Source organism: Tachyglossus aculeatus, chromosome 4 (genome assembly GCF_015852505.1).
Source record: "Tachyglossus aculeatus isolate mTacAcu1 chromosome 4, mTacAcu1.pri, whole genome shotgun sequence".
Classification (NCBI taxonomy): domain Eukaryota; kingdom Metazoa; phylum Chordata; class Mammalia; order Monotremata; family Tachyglossidae; genus Tachyglossus; species Tachyglossus aculeatus.
Genome location: NC_052069.1, coordinates 37425215 through 37438140, shown reverse-complemented (window position 1 = coordinate 37438140; position 12926 = coordinate 37425215). Strand labels below are relative to the sequence as shown.

General features: G+C 47.1%; 1 protein-coding gene across 1 annotated transcript in view; it reads left to right on the top strand.

Moving 5' to 3' along the window:
* The window catches only part of LOC119926922 (SSX family member 2 interacting protein), an 85201-nt gene extending 74639 nt beyond the window's left edge, over positions 1-10562 (top strand). The window contains exons 13-14 of the mRNA XM_038745395.1: positions 3063-3228; positions 9694-10562. Of these exons, the coding sequence (XP_038601323.1) occupies positions 3063-3228; positions 9694-9871 (344 nt within the window). The 3' untranslated portion in view covers positions 9872-10562. The remainder of the gene's footprint in view (positions 1-3062; positions 3229-9693) is intronic.
* Positions 10563-12926: the final 2364 nt, after the last annotated feature.

Genomic DNA, 12926 nt, shown 5'->3' with positions numbered 1-12926 from the left:
CTTCCCCTCTCCAAAGGTAAAACCATAAGCATGTCCCTAAAAGGGTTGGGGGAGTGGGGAGAGCGTTGCCTAGTGGGTAGGGCACGGGCTGGGAGTCAGAAGGATCTGGGTTCTAATCCTGCCTCTGCCACATGTTCGCTGTGCAACCTTGGGCACCGTATCACTTCTCTGTGCCTCAGTCACCTCATCTGTAAAATGGGGGTGAAGATTGTGAGCCCTTGGTGGGACAGGCCGGGGTTGTGTCCAGCCCAATTTTTTTATATCCACCCCAGTGCTTAAAACACTGGCACCTAATAAGTGCTTAAGACTGTGAGCCCACTGTTGGGTAGGGACTGTCTCTATATGTTGCCAATTTGTACTTCCCAAGCGCTTAGTACAGTGCTCTGCACATAGTAAGCGCTCAATAAATACGATTGATGATTATTAAGAAGTTGAGAGATGAAGCTCCTTGTGGGCAGGGAACATGTCTACTGACTCAGATATATTTTACTCTCCCAAGTGGTTGGAACAGTGCTCTGGACCCAGTAAGTGCTCTAGCTCAGTGGAAAGAGCCCGGGCTTTGGAGTCAGAGGTCATGGGTTCAAATCCCGACTCCGCCAATTGCCAGCCGTGTGATTTTGGGCAAGTCACTCGGTTACCTCATCTGTAAAATGGGGATTAAGACTGTGAGCCCCCCCATGGGACAACCTGATCACCTTGTAACCTCCCCAGTGCTTAGAACAGTGCTTTGCACATAGTAAGCGTTTAACAAATGCTATCATTATAATAAATAACTTTGAGTTTGATGAAGGGACTTCTGTGGAGTGAAGAACTTCCTGATGTTCCCTCCCCACCTCCTGTAATGCTCCCTTCTAGCTTGTACTTCCCAACCGCTTAGTACAGTGCTCTGCACACAGTAAGCGTTCAATAAGTACGATTGAATGAATGAATAAATGAATGAATGAATGAGAGCTGCCCTTTGTTGGGTAAGGACTGTCTCTATATGTTGCCAACTTGTACTTCCCAAGTGTTTAGTACAGTGCTCTGCACACAGTAAGTGCTCAATAAATACGATTGATTGATTGATTTCCCCGTTCCCCTCTTGCATCCTCCCATCCCTCAGCAAAGTGGCGTTGGTTCTCTCCTCTGCAGGCCATTTTTCCAGGGGTTCCTAAATGAGAGACGCCTCAAGGTAGGCACAAACAAACGTGAACATTTGGAGAATTTAAACTTTCTCTACCTAATTAAAAACAAAAGCCCAACAATAATAGAGCCCAGTGATCGTCCTCCAAATCATGGGTTTTTGTAAATCTTAAAAATCCATTCCCTCTTAGGTATGATGAGGCCTGTATATATTTTTTTAAACTTGGTTACGGTCTGTTGAACGGAAATGGTCCGATTCATTTTTCAATATATGTAATTATGCTTGTTGGCATTCCTAATCTATCCCGGCATCTCAGAGATACTGCCGGCAGTATGTTACTAAAGGCACTTTATTGAAATGGAAAAGATATCTTGCCCAGTTTTTCCTCTTTGATCCAAGAAATGAATTGTTTTTCCATACCTCCCTTGAAAAATGCAATTTAAATAGGCTTTTAAAGTTGGTCGTTATTGAGTTCTTCCGTCCCAAAAAGAAACAGTCCACGATGGAAGACCGTAAACACTGGTAGTAACGTGAGTTTATTTGTGAAGTGCTCCTGTTCTTCCGAAGAGCTTTCACGTCAGTGATCTCACTGCGTTCCCCCCATTTTATATTTCAAGAGGCTGAGAGCCAGAGAGATCTCACCGTGTTTCCCCCCCATTTTATATTTAAGGAGGCCGAGAACCAGAGAGGGGGTTGTCACACAGCAGAACTGGGGTAGGAGCGTCTCTTAGCTTCCAGGTCCCATGATCTAGAATCAACGGAAAGTAAAATAAAACTCAAGAGTGGCATGGGCCAGAAGAAATGTTGTAGCCCCCCTGTTTCCAGGAAGGAGGATAATCATCATCATCAGTCGTATTTATTGAGCGCTTACTGTGTGCAGAGCACTGTACTAAGCGCTTGGGAAGTACAAATTGGCAACATATAGAGACAGTCCCTACCCAACAGTGGGCTCACAGTCTAAAAGGGGGGATAATAGCAATAATAATAATAATAATGATTGTGGTGTTTGTCAGGCACTTACTATGTGCCAGTCACTGTAGTAAGCTCTGGGGTGGATACAAACAAATCAGGTTGGACTCAGTCCCTGTCCCACGTGGGGTGTTTAGAGAAGCAGCGTGACTCAGTGGAAAGAGCCCGGGCTTTGGAGTCAGGGGTCATGGGTTCGAATCCCGGCTCCGCCACATGCCTGCTGTGTGACCTTGGGCAAGTCACTTAACTTCTCCGAGCCTCAGTTACCTCATCTGGAAAGTGGGGATTGACTGTGAGCCCCACGTGGGACAACCTGATCACGTTGTATCCCCCCCCAGCGCTTAGAACAGTGCTTTGCACATAGTAAGCGCTTAATCAATTGTATTTATTGAGCGCTTACTGTGTGCAGAGCACTGTACTAAGCGCTTGGGAAGTACAAGCTGGCAACATATAGAGACAATCCCTACCCAACAGTGGGCTCACATTCTAGAAGGGGGAGACAGAGAACAAAACCAAGCATACTAACAAAATAAAATAAATAGAATAGATAGGTACAAGTAAAATAAATAAATAGAGTAAAATGCCATCATTATTACTATTATTATTATTAATAATAATCCCCATTTTATAGATGAGGTAACCGAGGCACAGAGAAGTGAAGCGACTTGCCCAAGGCCACCCAGCAGACAAGTGGCCAAGCCGGGATTAGAACTCATGACCCTTTGACCCATGCTATACAACTGCGACGTGCTGCTTCTCAACAAACAGCTAAGCCAGTCTGGAGAGAGAGCATCTATCCTAACCTCAATCAATCAATCATATTTATTGAGCGCTTACTGTGTGCAGAGCACTGTACTAAGCGCTTGGGAAGTACAAGATGGCAACATATAGAGACACCTGGAAATCTTTTCAAGAGATTATCATTTCTTACTGCCTCTTTTTTTTTTTTTATTGTCGTTTGTGCTCACAGGTCCCGATCAGGACAATCAAACAGTGTGCTACAGGTCCCGGCAAAAGAAATTTCACTGCGTGCCCAGTGGATCTCCGACGTGCACATCGAAACCCACAAAGCCTCTCCTCACTACATCCCTTGCTTCCGAGCTTTTCCAGACACACCACCACGCAACGGAAAATAGGTACTTGCGAGAAATGACACTTCCTCAATGTCGTTGACAAGTTGACCTTCACCACAAAGGAAGGTTTTGGAGAGTAACCATTAAGAGCCGTTTCAAAATAATTTTGAATGAACTCCAGTAGAACCGTAACCATTGAGTTAAAAACATTTTCACTTTTTGAAGTGAGTCCTTCAGTGTCAGATACACATCTTTCATTCTGCGGAGAAAATCGTAAGCCCCTCGAGGGCTGGTGTCTTGTCTCCTTACTCTATTCTCTCAAGCACTTATCAATCGATAATATTTATTGAGCACTTATCGTGTGCAGAGCAGAGTGGGTAGACACGTCCCCGGCCCACGAGGAGCTTAGTACCGTGTTCTGCACACAGTAAGCGCTTAGTAAAATCCACCGATGGAGTGATTGAAGTGATGTAAAGAGGAGACGGTGAGCTGTGTAAATTGAAGGAAGGGGCAGAAGGCCCTGGGCTGTGAATTTCAATCCTCGAGGTGTGATGCAGCTTGCTTCGGGCCCCAGAGTTGCCCATTTATCGTGAGCATTGAGTTCCGCACACTAATCCTCGACAAAAATCCATCAGTAGTACCTGAGAGTTTCTTGTCAGACATTTCCTTTGGGTACGTACTGTGGTGAGCTTCCGTATTTTTACCAAGAAAACTCTGTGGATACATTCATTCACTCACTCATATTTATTGAGCACTTACTGTGTGCAGAGCACTGTACTAAGCGCTTGGGAACTACAAGTTGGCAACATCATCATCATCAATCGTATTTATTGAGCGCTTACTGTGTGCAGAGCACTGTACTAAGCGCTCGGGAAGTACAAGTTGGCAACATATAGAGACGGTCCCTATCCAACAGTGGGCTCACAGGCAGTGGACCGGATCAGGGTGGAAGAGACAAGAAAGAAGCCTAGTAAGTAGGTTAGCTTGAGAGAACAAAGAGCGTGATCTGGGTTTTAATGGGAGAAAAGAGTGGACAAATCAGGGGCCGGGTGGCTGGGGGAAGGGAGAGAGGGAGATTGAGATTGAGAGAGATTACCTTAAAACCTACCAGACCGATTGCCCATGGAGAGTGGGGTCTTCTTGGGGAGATGTGTCCATGGAATCGCCAGCTTGACAAGACAAAGATGTACTTTGTTCAGGGTTGGACTGTCCCATCACGAACTTGAAAAACAGCCCAGGAGCCAAGACGGGTTCTCTCCTTCTCCAGCCCAGCCGGCACCCTCCGCTCCTCTGCCACCGCTAACCCCCTCACTGTACCTCGTTCTCGCCTGTCCCACCGTTGACCCCCGGCCCACGTCCTCCCCCTGGCCCGGAATGCCCTCCCTCCACACATCCACCAAACTAGCTGTCTTCCTCCCTTCAAAGCCCTATTGAGAGCTCTCCTCCTCCAAGAGGCCCTCCCAAACTGAGCCCCGTTTTCTTTCTCCTCCTCCCCCTCACCCCCTTCTGCCCTACCTCCTTCCCCTCCCCACAGCACCTGTATCTATGGCTGTACAGATTTATTACTCTATTTTACTTGTCCATATTTACTATTCTGTTTATTTTGTTAGTTGTGCATCTAGCTTTAATTCTATGTGTTCCGACGACTTGACATCCATCCACGTGTTTTGTTGTTTTGTTGTCTGTCTCCCCCTTTTAGACTGTGAGCCCGTTGTTGGGTAGGGACCGTCTCTATATGTTGCCGACTTGCACTTCCCAAGCGCTTAGTCCAGTGCTCTGCACACAGTAAGCGCGCAATAAATATGATTGAATAATAATAATAATGTTGGTATTTGTTAAACGCTTACTATGTGCCAAGCACTATTCTAAGTGCTGGGCTAGATACAAGGTAATCAGGTTGTCCCACGAGGGGCTCACAGTCTTCATCCTCATTTTACAGATGAGGGAACTGAGGCCCAGAGAAGCGAAGTGACTTACCCAAGGTCACACAGCTGACAAGTGGCGGAGCCGGGATTTGAACCCCCAACCTCTGACTCCAAAGCTCGGGCTCTTTCCACTGAGCCGCGCTGCTTCTCTGCTTCATTCATTGAATGAATGAACGATAACAGTGAGGGGGTTAGTAACAGTTGTGACTAACAATTAGCTGTGTGACTTTGGGCGAGTCACTTAACTTCTCTGGGCCCTCATCTGTAAAATGGGGATGACAGCTGTGAGCCCCAACCTGATCACCTTGTTTCCCCACAGTGCTTAGAACAGTGCTTGGCACATAGTAAGCGCTTAACAAATACCATCATCATTATTATTATTGTGGTATTTAAGCGTTCAGTACTGTGCTGAGCAGTGGGGTATATTCAAGGCAATCAGACGGGGCCCAGTCCCTGCCTCTCGTTGGGCTTGCAGGTTAAGGAGGTGGGAGAGCAGGTTTGGAGTCGCCCATTTTCCAGATGAGGAAAGTGGCCCCCAGAAGTTGTGCTCAATAAGTACCAATGATGATGATGATGTTGATTGTAATGATTTCCCTGTAATAAAGGGAGCGACCCCAGCCCTGGCGGTTGCTGGCCTTGTACAATGCAGGGGCCCGGTGAACGGGAAGGGGCCCGGGCCGGTCTGAGCGTGGCCTGCCCAGCAATCGGGACGGTAGGGACCGTCTCTATATGTTGCCAGCTTGTACTTCCCAAGCGCTTAGTACAGTGCTCTGCACACAGTAAGCGCTCAATAAATACGATTGATTGGTTGATTGATTGAGGAGCGTAGCCTAGAGCCAAAGTAGCATCTCCACGGAAAAAGCAGGTGACGGACTATCACCTGACCAGAGGGGCTGTGGCAGGACTTTCCATGAGGGGAATTCAGCAAGTGGACGTATAGGTCTTAAAAATAGTTTTGAAAATCCTGGATGCAAGGAAACATAGCCCCCTCCCTCCAAAAAAAAAAAAAAAAATCCGGTGTCCTTTTTGTGAGGGTGGAACGAGTGAAAGCAGAAAAGCAGGTCTTAGTTGATAATAATAATAATGGTATTCGTTGAGCACTTACTATAATAATAATAATAATAGTGATAGCATTTATTAAGCGCTTACTCTGTGCAAAGCACGGTTTAAGCGCTGGGGAGGTTAATAAGGTGATCAGGTTGTCCCACGGGGGGCTCACAGTCCTCATCCCCATTTTCCAGGTGAGGTAACTGAGGCCCAGAGAAGTGAAGTGACTTGCCTAAAGTCACACAGCTGACAAGTGGCAGAGACCTATGACTCCAAAGCCTGGGCTCTTTCCACTGAGCCACGCTGCTTCTCTGCGTGCTGTGTGCCAGACACTGTACTAAGCGCTGGGGTGAATACAAGCAAGTCGGGTTGGACACAGTCCCTGTGCCGCATTGGGCTCACAGTCTCAAGCCCCATTTTACAGGTGAGGTAACTGAGGCCCAGGGAAGTGAAGTGATTTGTCCAAGGCCACACAGCAGACGAGTGCTGGAGCCGGGATTAGAACCCATGACCTACTAATTCCCAGGCCTCAGGGACCTCATCTATAAAATACGAGCCCCACGTGGGACAACCTCATATCTACCCCAGCATCTCGAACAGTGCTTGGCACTTAGTAAGTGCTTAACAAATACCATCATCGCCATCCCAAGCATCTAGTATGGTGCTTGGCATATAAGTCCTCAAATAAATACCTCCTGTTGCTTCGTTCACATTAAATGTCGCCAAACGCTATCTCGGTTAATTTCTTCTAACTGACTTTTCGGGAGGTTTTCTCCAACAGCGCTTCAAAAGTGTAAAAAGGAATTTTACTATGGGTTGGGTAATGGCCGGTTGCCCCTTATGTAATATAAAAATTGAAAACAAGCCCACCTCAATGATGGCCAAGAAATAAAACCAAACTATCAGATGACAAGGCAAGATTCCATGTTCTAGACTATCGGCTCCTATTCTAATACTTCAGCCCCAACCCTCACTGTACTTCCCAAGCGCTTAGTACAGTGCTCTGCACACGGTAAGCGCTCAGTAAGTACGATTGAATGAATGAATGAATTTGTTTTTGCTTTTGTTGCTATGGATTCTCATGTCTTGAGCAATACAATATCGCGCAATAAAATTAAAACCTAGAAGTGACCCAAGGATTGAATTTAGAGAAAATTATTTTTCTAACAAGATTCCTCACCTCTTTCCAAAATTTTAAAATGGGAATGTAGCCATGACTAAGTAGGTTTCCCCAGTCAGAGCAAAAAAGTTACACCGTTTCGCAACCTGAAAGATGCTCTTTCGGTGGTGTGAATGGGATCATTCATTCATTCAATCGTATTTATTGAGCGCTTACTGTGTGCAGAGCACTGTACTAAGCGCTTGGGAAGTACAAGTTGGCAACATATAGAGACGGTCCCTACCCAACAGTGGGCTCACAGTCTAGAAGGGGGAGACAGACAACAAAAATCAAGAGATTCACTGATTGAGCACTCCCTGCGTATTCATTCATTCATTCAATTGTATTTATTGAGCGCTTACTGTGTGCAGAGCACTGGACTAAGCGCTTGGGAAGTACAAGTCGGCAACATACAGAGACGGTCCCTACCCAACAGTGGGCTCACAGCCTAGAAGGGGGAGACCGACAACAAAGCCAAACATGTAGACAGGTGTCAAAACTGTCAGAATGAATGGAATTATAGCTATATGCACATCCTTAACAAACTAGAGTAGTAAATATGTTCAAGTAAAATAAAGAGAATAATAAATCTGTACAAATATATACAAGTGTTGTGGGGAGGGGAAAGAGGTAGGGTGTGGAGGGGATGGGGAGAAAGAAAGGAAGGAGGGGGCTCAGTTTGGGAAGGCCTCTTGGAGGAGGTGAGCTCTCAGTAGGGCTTTGAAGGGAGGAAGAGAGCTAGCTTAGCAGATGTGTGGACGGAGGGCATTCCGGGCCAGGGGAAGGATGTGGACCGGGGGTTGATGGCAGGACAGGCGAGAACGAGGCACAGTGAGGAGGTTAGCGACGGCAGAGGAGCGGAGGGCGCGGGCTGGGCTGGAGAAGGAGAGAAGGGAGGGGAGGTGGGAGGGGGTGAGGGGATGGACAGCCTTGAAGCCCAGGGGGAGGAGTTTTTGCTTCATTCGTAGGTTGACAGGCAGCCACTGGAAATTTTTGAGGAGGGGAGTGACATGCCCAGAGCGTTTCTGGACAAAGATATCTGGGCAGCAGAGTGAAGTATAGACTGAAACAGGGAGAGACAGGAGGATGGGAGATCAGAGAGGAGGCTGTGGCAGTAATCCAGTCAGGATGGGTGGAGAGATTGAACCAGCAAAATAGCGGTTTGGATGGAGAGGAAAGGGTGGATCTTGGCAAAGTTGCGGAGGTGAGACCGGCAGGTTTTCGTGAAGGAGTGGATGTGTAGGGTAAATGAGAGAGCAGAGTTGAAGATGACACCAAGGTTGCAGGCTTGTGAGACGGGAAGGACGGTAGTGCCATCCGCAGTGATGGGAAAGTCAGGGAGAGGACAGGGTTTGGGAGGGAAGATAAGGAGCTCAGTCTTGGACATACCGAGTTTTAGATGGCGGGCAGACATCCAGATGGAGATGTCCTGAAGGCAGGAGGAGATACGAGCCTGAAGGGAGGGAGAGAGAGCAGGGGCAGTGATGTAGATTTGGGTGTCATCAGCGTAGAGATGATAGTTGAAGCCGTGGGAGCGAATAAGTTCACCAAGGAAGTGAATGTAGATAGAGAACAGAAGGGGACCAAGAACTGACCCTTGAGGAACTCCTACAGTAAGGGGATGGGAGGAGGAGGAGGAGATGACAAAATGAGGAGAGATGAGGAGAACCAGGAGACGATGGAGTTTGTGAAGCCAAGGTCAGATAGCGTGTTGAGGAGAAGGTGGTGGTCCACAGTGTCGAAGGCAACTGAGAGTTCGAGGAGGATTAGGATAGAGTAGGAGCAATTGGATTTGGCAAGAAGGAGGTCGTCGGTGACCTTCGAGAGGGCAGTTTCGGTGGAGTGTAGGGGACGGAAGCCAGATTGGAGGGGGTCGAGGAGAGAGTTGGCGTTGAGGAATTCGAGGCAGCGCGTGTAGACGACTCATTCTAAGAGTTTGGAAAGGAAGGGTAGGAGGGAGGTAGGGCGATAACTGGAAGGGGCAGTGGCGTCAAGAGAGGGTCTTTTTAGGATGGGGGAGACGTGGGCATGTTTGAAGGCAGAGGGGAAGGAACCAGTGGAGAGTGAGCGGTTGAAGATGGAAGTTGAGGGGAGGGGGGAAGGGGCGAGAGTTTTCATAAGATGAGAGGGAGTGGGGTCCAAAGCACAGGTGGATGGAGTAACACTTGAGAGGAGGGAGGAGATCTCATCTAAAGATACTGAGTACAGTATCTACAGTACAGTACAGAGCACTGTACTATTCAAACAATTGGGTTGGCAGCCCTGTCCCACAGAAATGTTTCCACAGCCCAGTTTTTGCCAGGGCACAGGCCAACCGTGACCAGGAATTTCAAAGGCTTAGAAGAAATATCCAGTCTGCATTATAAGTGTTTAGTTGATGTTTTTTTACTTTAACAGCTCAAGCAGTGTTCTGAGTGCAACCACCGAAGACACTAAACCAAATCCAAGCCGAAGGGAGTCTACAACCCAGATCCAGAACGTGGCTGCGAGGCTTGAATCCCAGGAAGGCTGCTGTACTCGACATTCTCTTCTTTGTGCCAATTCACACGGAGAGCACAGAGAAGACTTACCTTAAACCTCCTAGAATGACACGCTCTTTGGTTGTCTCGGCGTTCTTAAATGTGCTTGCTTAGGGTGAAGCGGGGTCTTATAAACTCAGTCATCTCTAGTAAACTAAGAGGGTCGTGTGCGAGTTGTCTGTCCCGGCTTCCCCACCCTACTCCCCAAAGAATCAAATCTTTAAAGTCTATTTGAAGGGAAATGAAAGCTTTTGGATAGGTATTTCAGTAACAGAAGCTTGGATTCTGCGAAACAAGGAATGTATGAAATAGTTCAGTTGGAAACAGAAGCACTAGAATGAGTTTCCTTTTTATCATATATTACGTAGCACTTTTAGTAAACCGATTATTGTAAATGTTTAATTTTGTCAAGCGTGAGCGGCATTGGAAGTTTTGCCTTGAATGTACACGGTAGATTTTTAACGAAACAGGCTCTATTTATTTCGTCTAGTGCGGTTTGAGATTACCTCTTTCGTATGTCTTAGGTGAGGTTTTATGTATGTTTGTACATAGGTGTACATGATCACGGTAAGATGCTGTAAAATGAAATAATTTCCTGCAACCAGAATGATAGAATTTACAATGCCAATTTAAACTTTGGTGATATTCTGTTTACAGATGTTTGGGGCTCTGCTACATTTACAGTTCAAAGATCAAACTCTTTGGGAACATATATGGGCAATAAATGTGCAAAAGACATTCACGAAACTGAACATGGTAGATGTTTGTATTACTAATTCACCCGTTGGAAATTTTTATGCTAGTTCCATTTTTATCTTCTGCAGCTCGGAGGTCAGTAATAATGTTGCTGTAGATTCACAGCCCACTAAGTGCCTAGCACTGAGTTGAAAGGATAGGACAGAACTCAATATGAGTTCAAATCAATCAGTGCTATTTATTGAGCACTTACTATGTGCTGAGCACTGTACTAAGCGTTTGGGTGAGTCAATACAGCAGAGTTAGCAGACATGTTCCCTGATCTGCTGATGTCACAGTAAGCGCTCAATAAATACGATTGATTAGAAGCACATGCTCTAAGACATGCCCGTTTAGGAGAGAGGGAGAACTGGTATTTTATTCTCATTTTATCTTATATGTTGCCAATTTGTACTTCCCAAGTGCTTAGTACAGTGCTCTTCACATAGTAAGTGCTCAATAAATATGATTGATTGATTTTACAGATGAGGAAATGGAGGCGCAGAGAAGGTATGTGTCTTGCCCAGTGTCCCACAGCAGGCAAGCAGTGCAGCCGGGACCAGAGCCTGAGGTCTCCTAACCTCCAGGCCCGTTAGAGAAGCAGCGTGGCTCAGTGGAAAGAGCCCGAGCTTTGGAGTCAGAGGTCATGGGTTCAAATCCCGGCTCCACCAGTTGTCAGCTGTGTGACTTTGGGCAAGTCGCTTAACTTCTCTGTTCCTCAGTTCCCTCATCTGTAAAATGGGGATGAAGACTGTGAGCCCCCCGTGGGACTACCTGATCATCATCATCATCATCATCATCAATCGTATTTATTGAGCGCTTACTGTGTGCAGAGCACTGTACTAAGCGCTTGGGAAGTACAAGTTGGCAACATATAGAGACAGTCCCTACCCAACAGTGGGCTCACAGTCTAAAACCTGATCACCTTGTAACCTCCCCAGCGCTTAAAACAGTGCTTTGCACATAGTAAGGGCTTAATAAATGCCATCATCATCATCATTGGGCTTTTTCCACTAGGCCGTGCTGTCCAGAGGCTATTGATTAGGGTCAGTTTACTTACAGAGAAGGTCTCAGAAGTGACTTGAAGTTTTTTTGTTTCTGTTTTTAATGCTTTTTAAGCGCTTACTACGTGTCAAGCACTTTTCTAAGCCCTAGCCCGCAACCTTGGTGTCATCCTCGACTCCGCTCTCTTGTTCACCCCTCACATCCAATCAGTCACCAAAACCTGCCGGTCTCACCTCCGCAACCTCGCCGAGATCCGTCCTTTCCTCTCCATCCAAACCGCTACCCTGCTCATTCAAGCTCTCATCCTATCCTGACTGGGTTACTGCATCAGCCTCCTCTCTAATCTCCCATCCTCCTGTCTCTCCCTACTTCAATCCATACTTCACGCCGCTGCACGGATCGTCTTTGTGCAGAAACGCTCTGGGCATGTTACTCCCCTCCTCAAAAACCTCCAATGGCTACCGATCAATCTGCGCATCAGGCAGAAACTCCTCACCCTGGGCTTCAAGGCTGTCCATCCCCTCGCCCCCTCCTACCTCACCTCCCTTCTCTCCTTCTACTGCCCAGCCCGCACCCTCCGCTCCTCCACCACTAATCTCCTCACCGTACCTCGCTCTCGCCTGTCCCGCCATCGACCCCCGGCCCATGTCATCCCCCGGGCCCGGAATGCCCTCCCTCTGCCCATCCGCCAAGCCAGCTCTCTTCCTCCCTTCAAGGCCCTACTGAGAGCTCACCTCCTCCAGGAGGCCTTCCCAGACTGAGCCCCTTCCCTCCTCTCCCCCTCGTCCCGCTCTCCATCCCCCCATCTTACCTCCTTCCCTTCCCCACAGCACCTGTATATATGTATATATGTTTGTACAGATTTATTACTCTTTATTTATTTATTTTACTTGTACATATCTATTCTATTTATTTTATTTTGTTGGTATGTTTGGTTTTGTTCCCTGTCTCCCCCCTTTTAGACTGTGAGCCCACTGTTGGGTAGGGACTGTCTCTATATGTTGCCAATTTGTACTTCCCAAGCGCTTAGTACAGTGCTCTGCACATAGTAAGCGCTCAATAAATACGATTGATGATGATGATGAATGAAAACCAAGCCAGAGCACGGATCCGTCGGCCAAGAGATGATTTACCTCCTGTAGTGAAATCTGTGGGCCCAGATGCCTCGTCTCCAAGAATTTAAGCAACTGGCTTTCATATGTGGAGGATTTGCAACATGGCTGGAGGCCGGGCCGTGAGTAATACAAGATCTCATTTTGAAAACGGAAATGTCGAGGGGGTCGGGTTGAGCATTTAAAGCAAAATCCAAACTGAAAATGCCCCAAGCAGCATGGCCCAGTGGATAGAGCCCGGGCTTGGGAGTCAGAGATC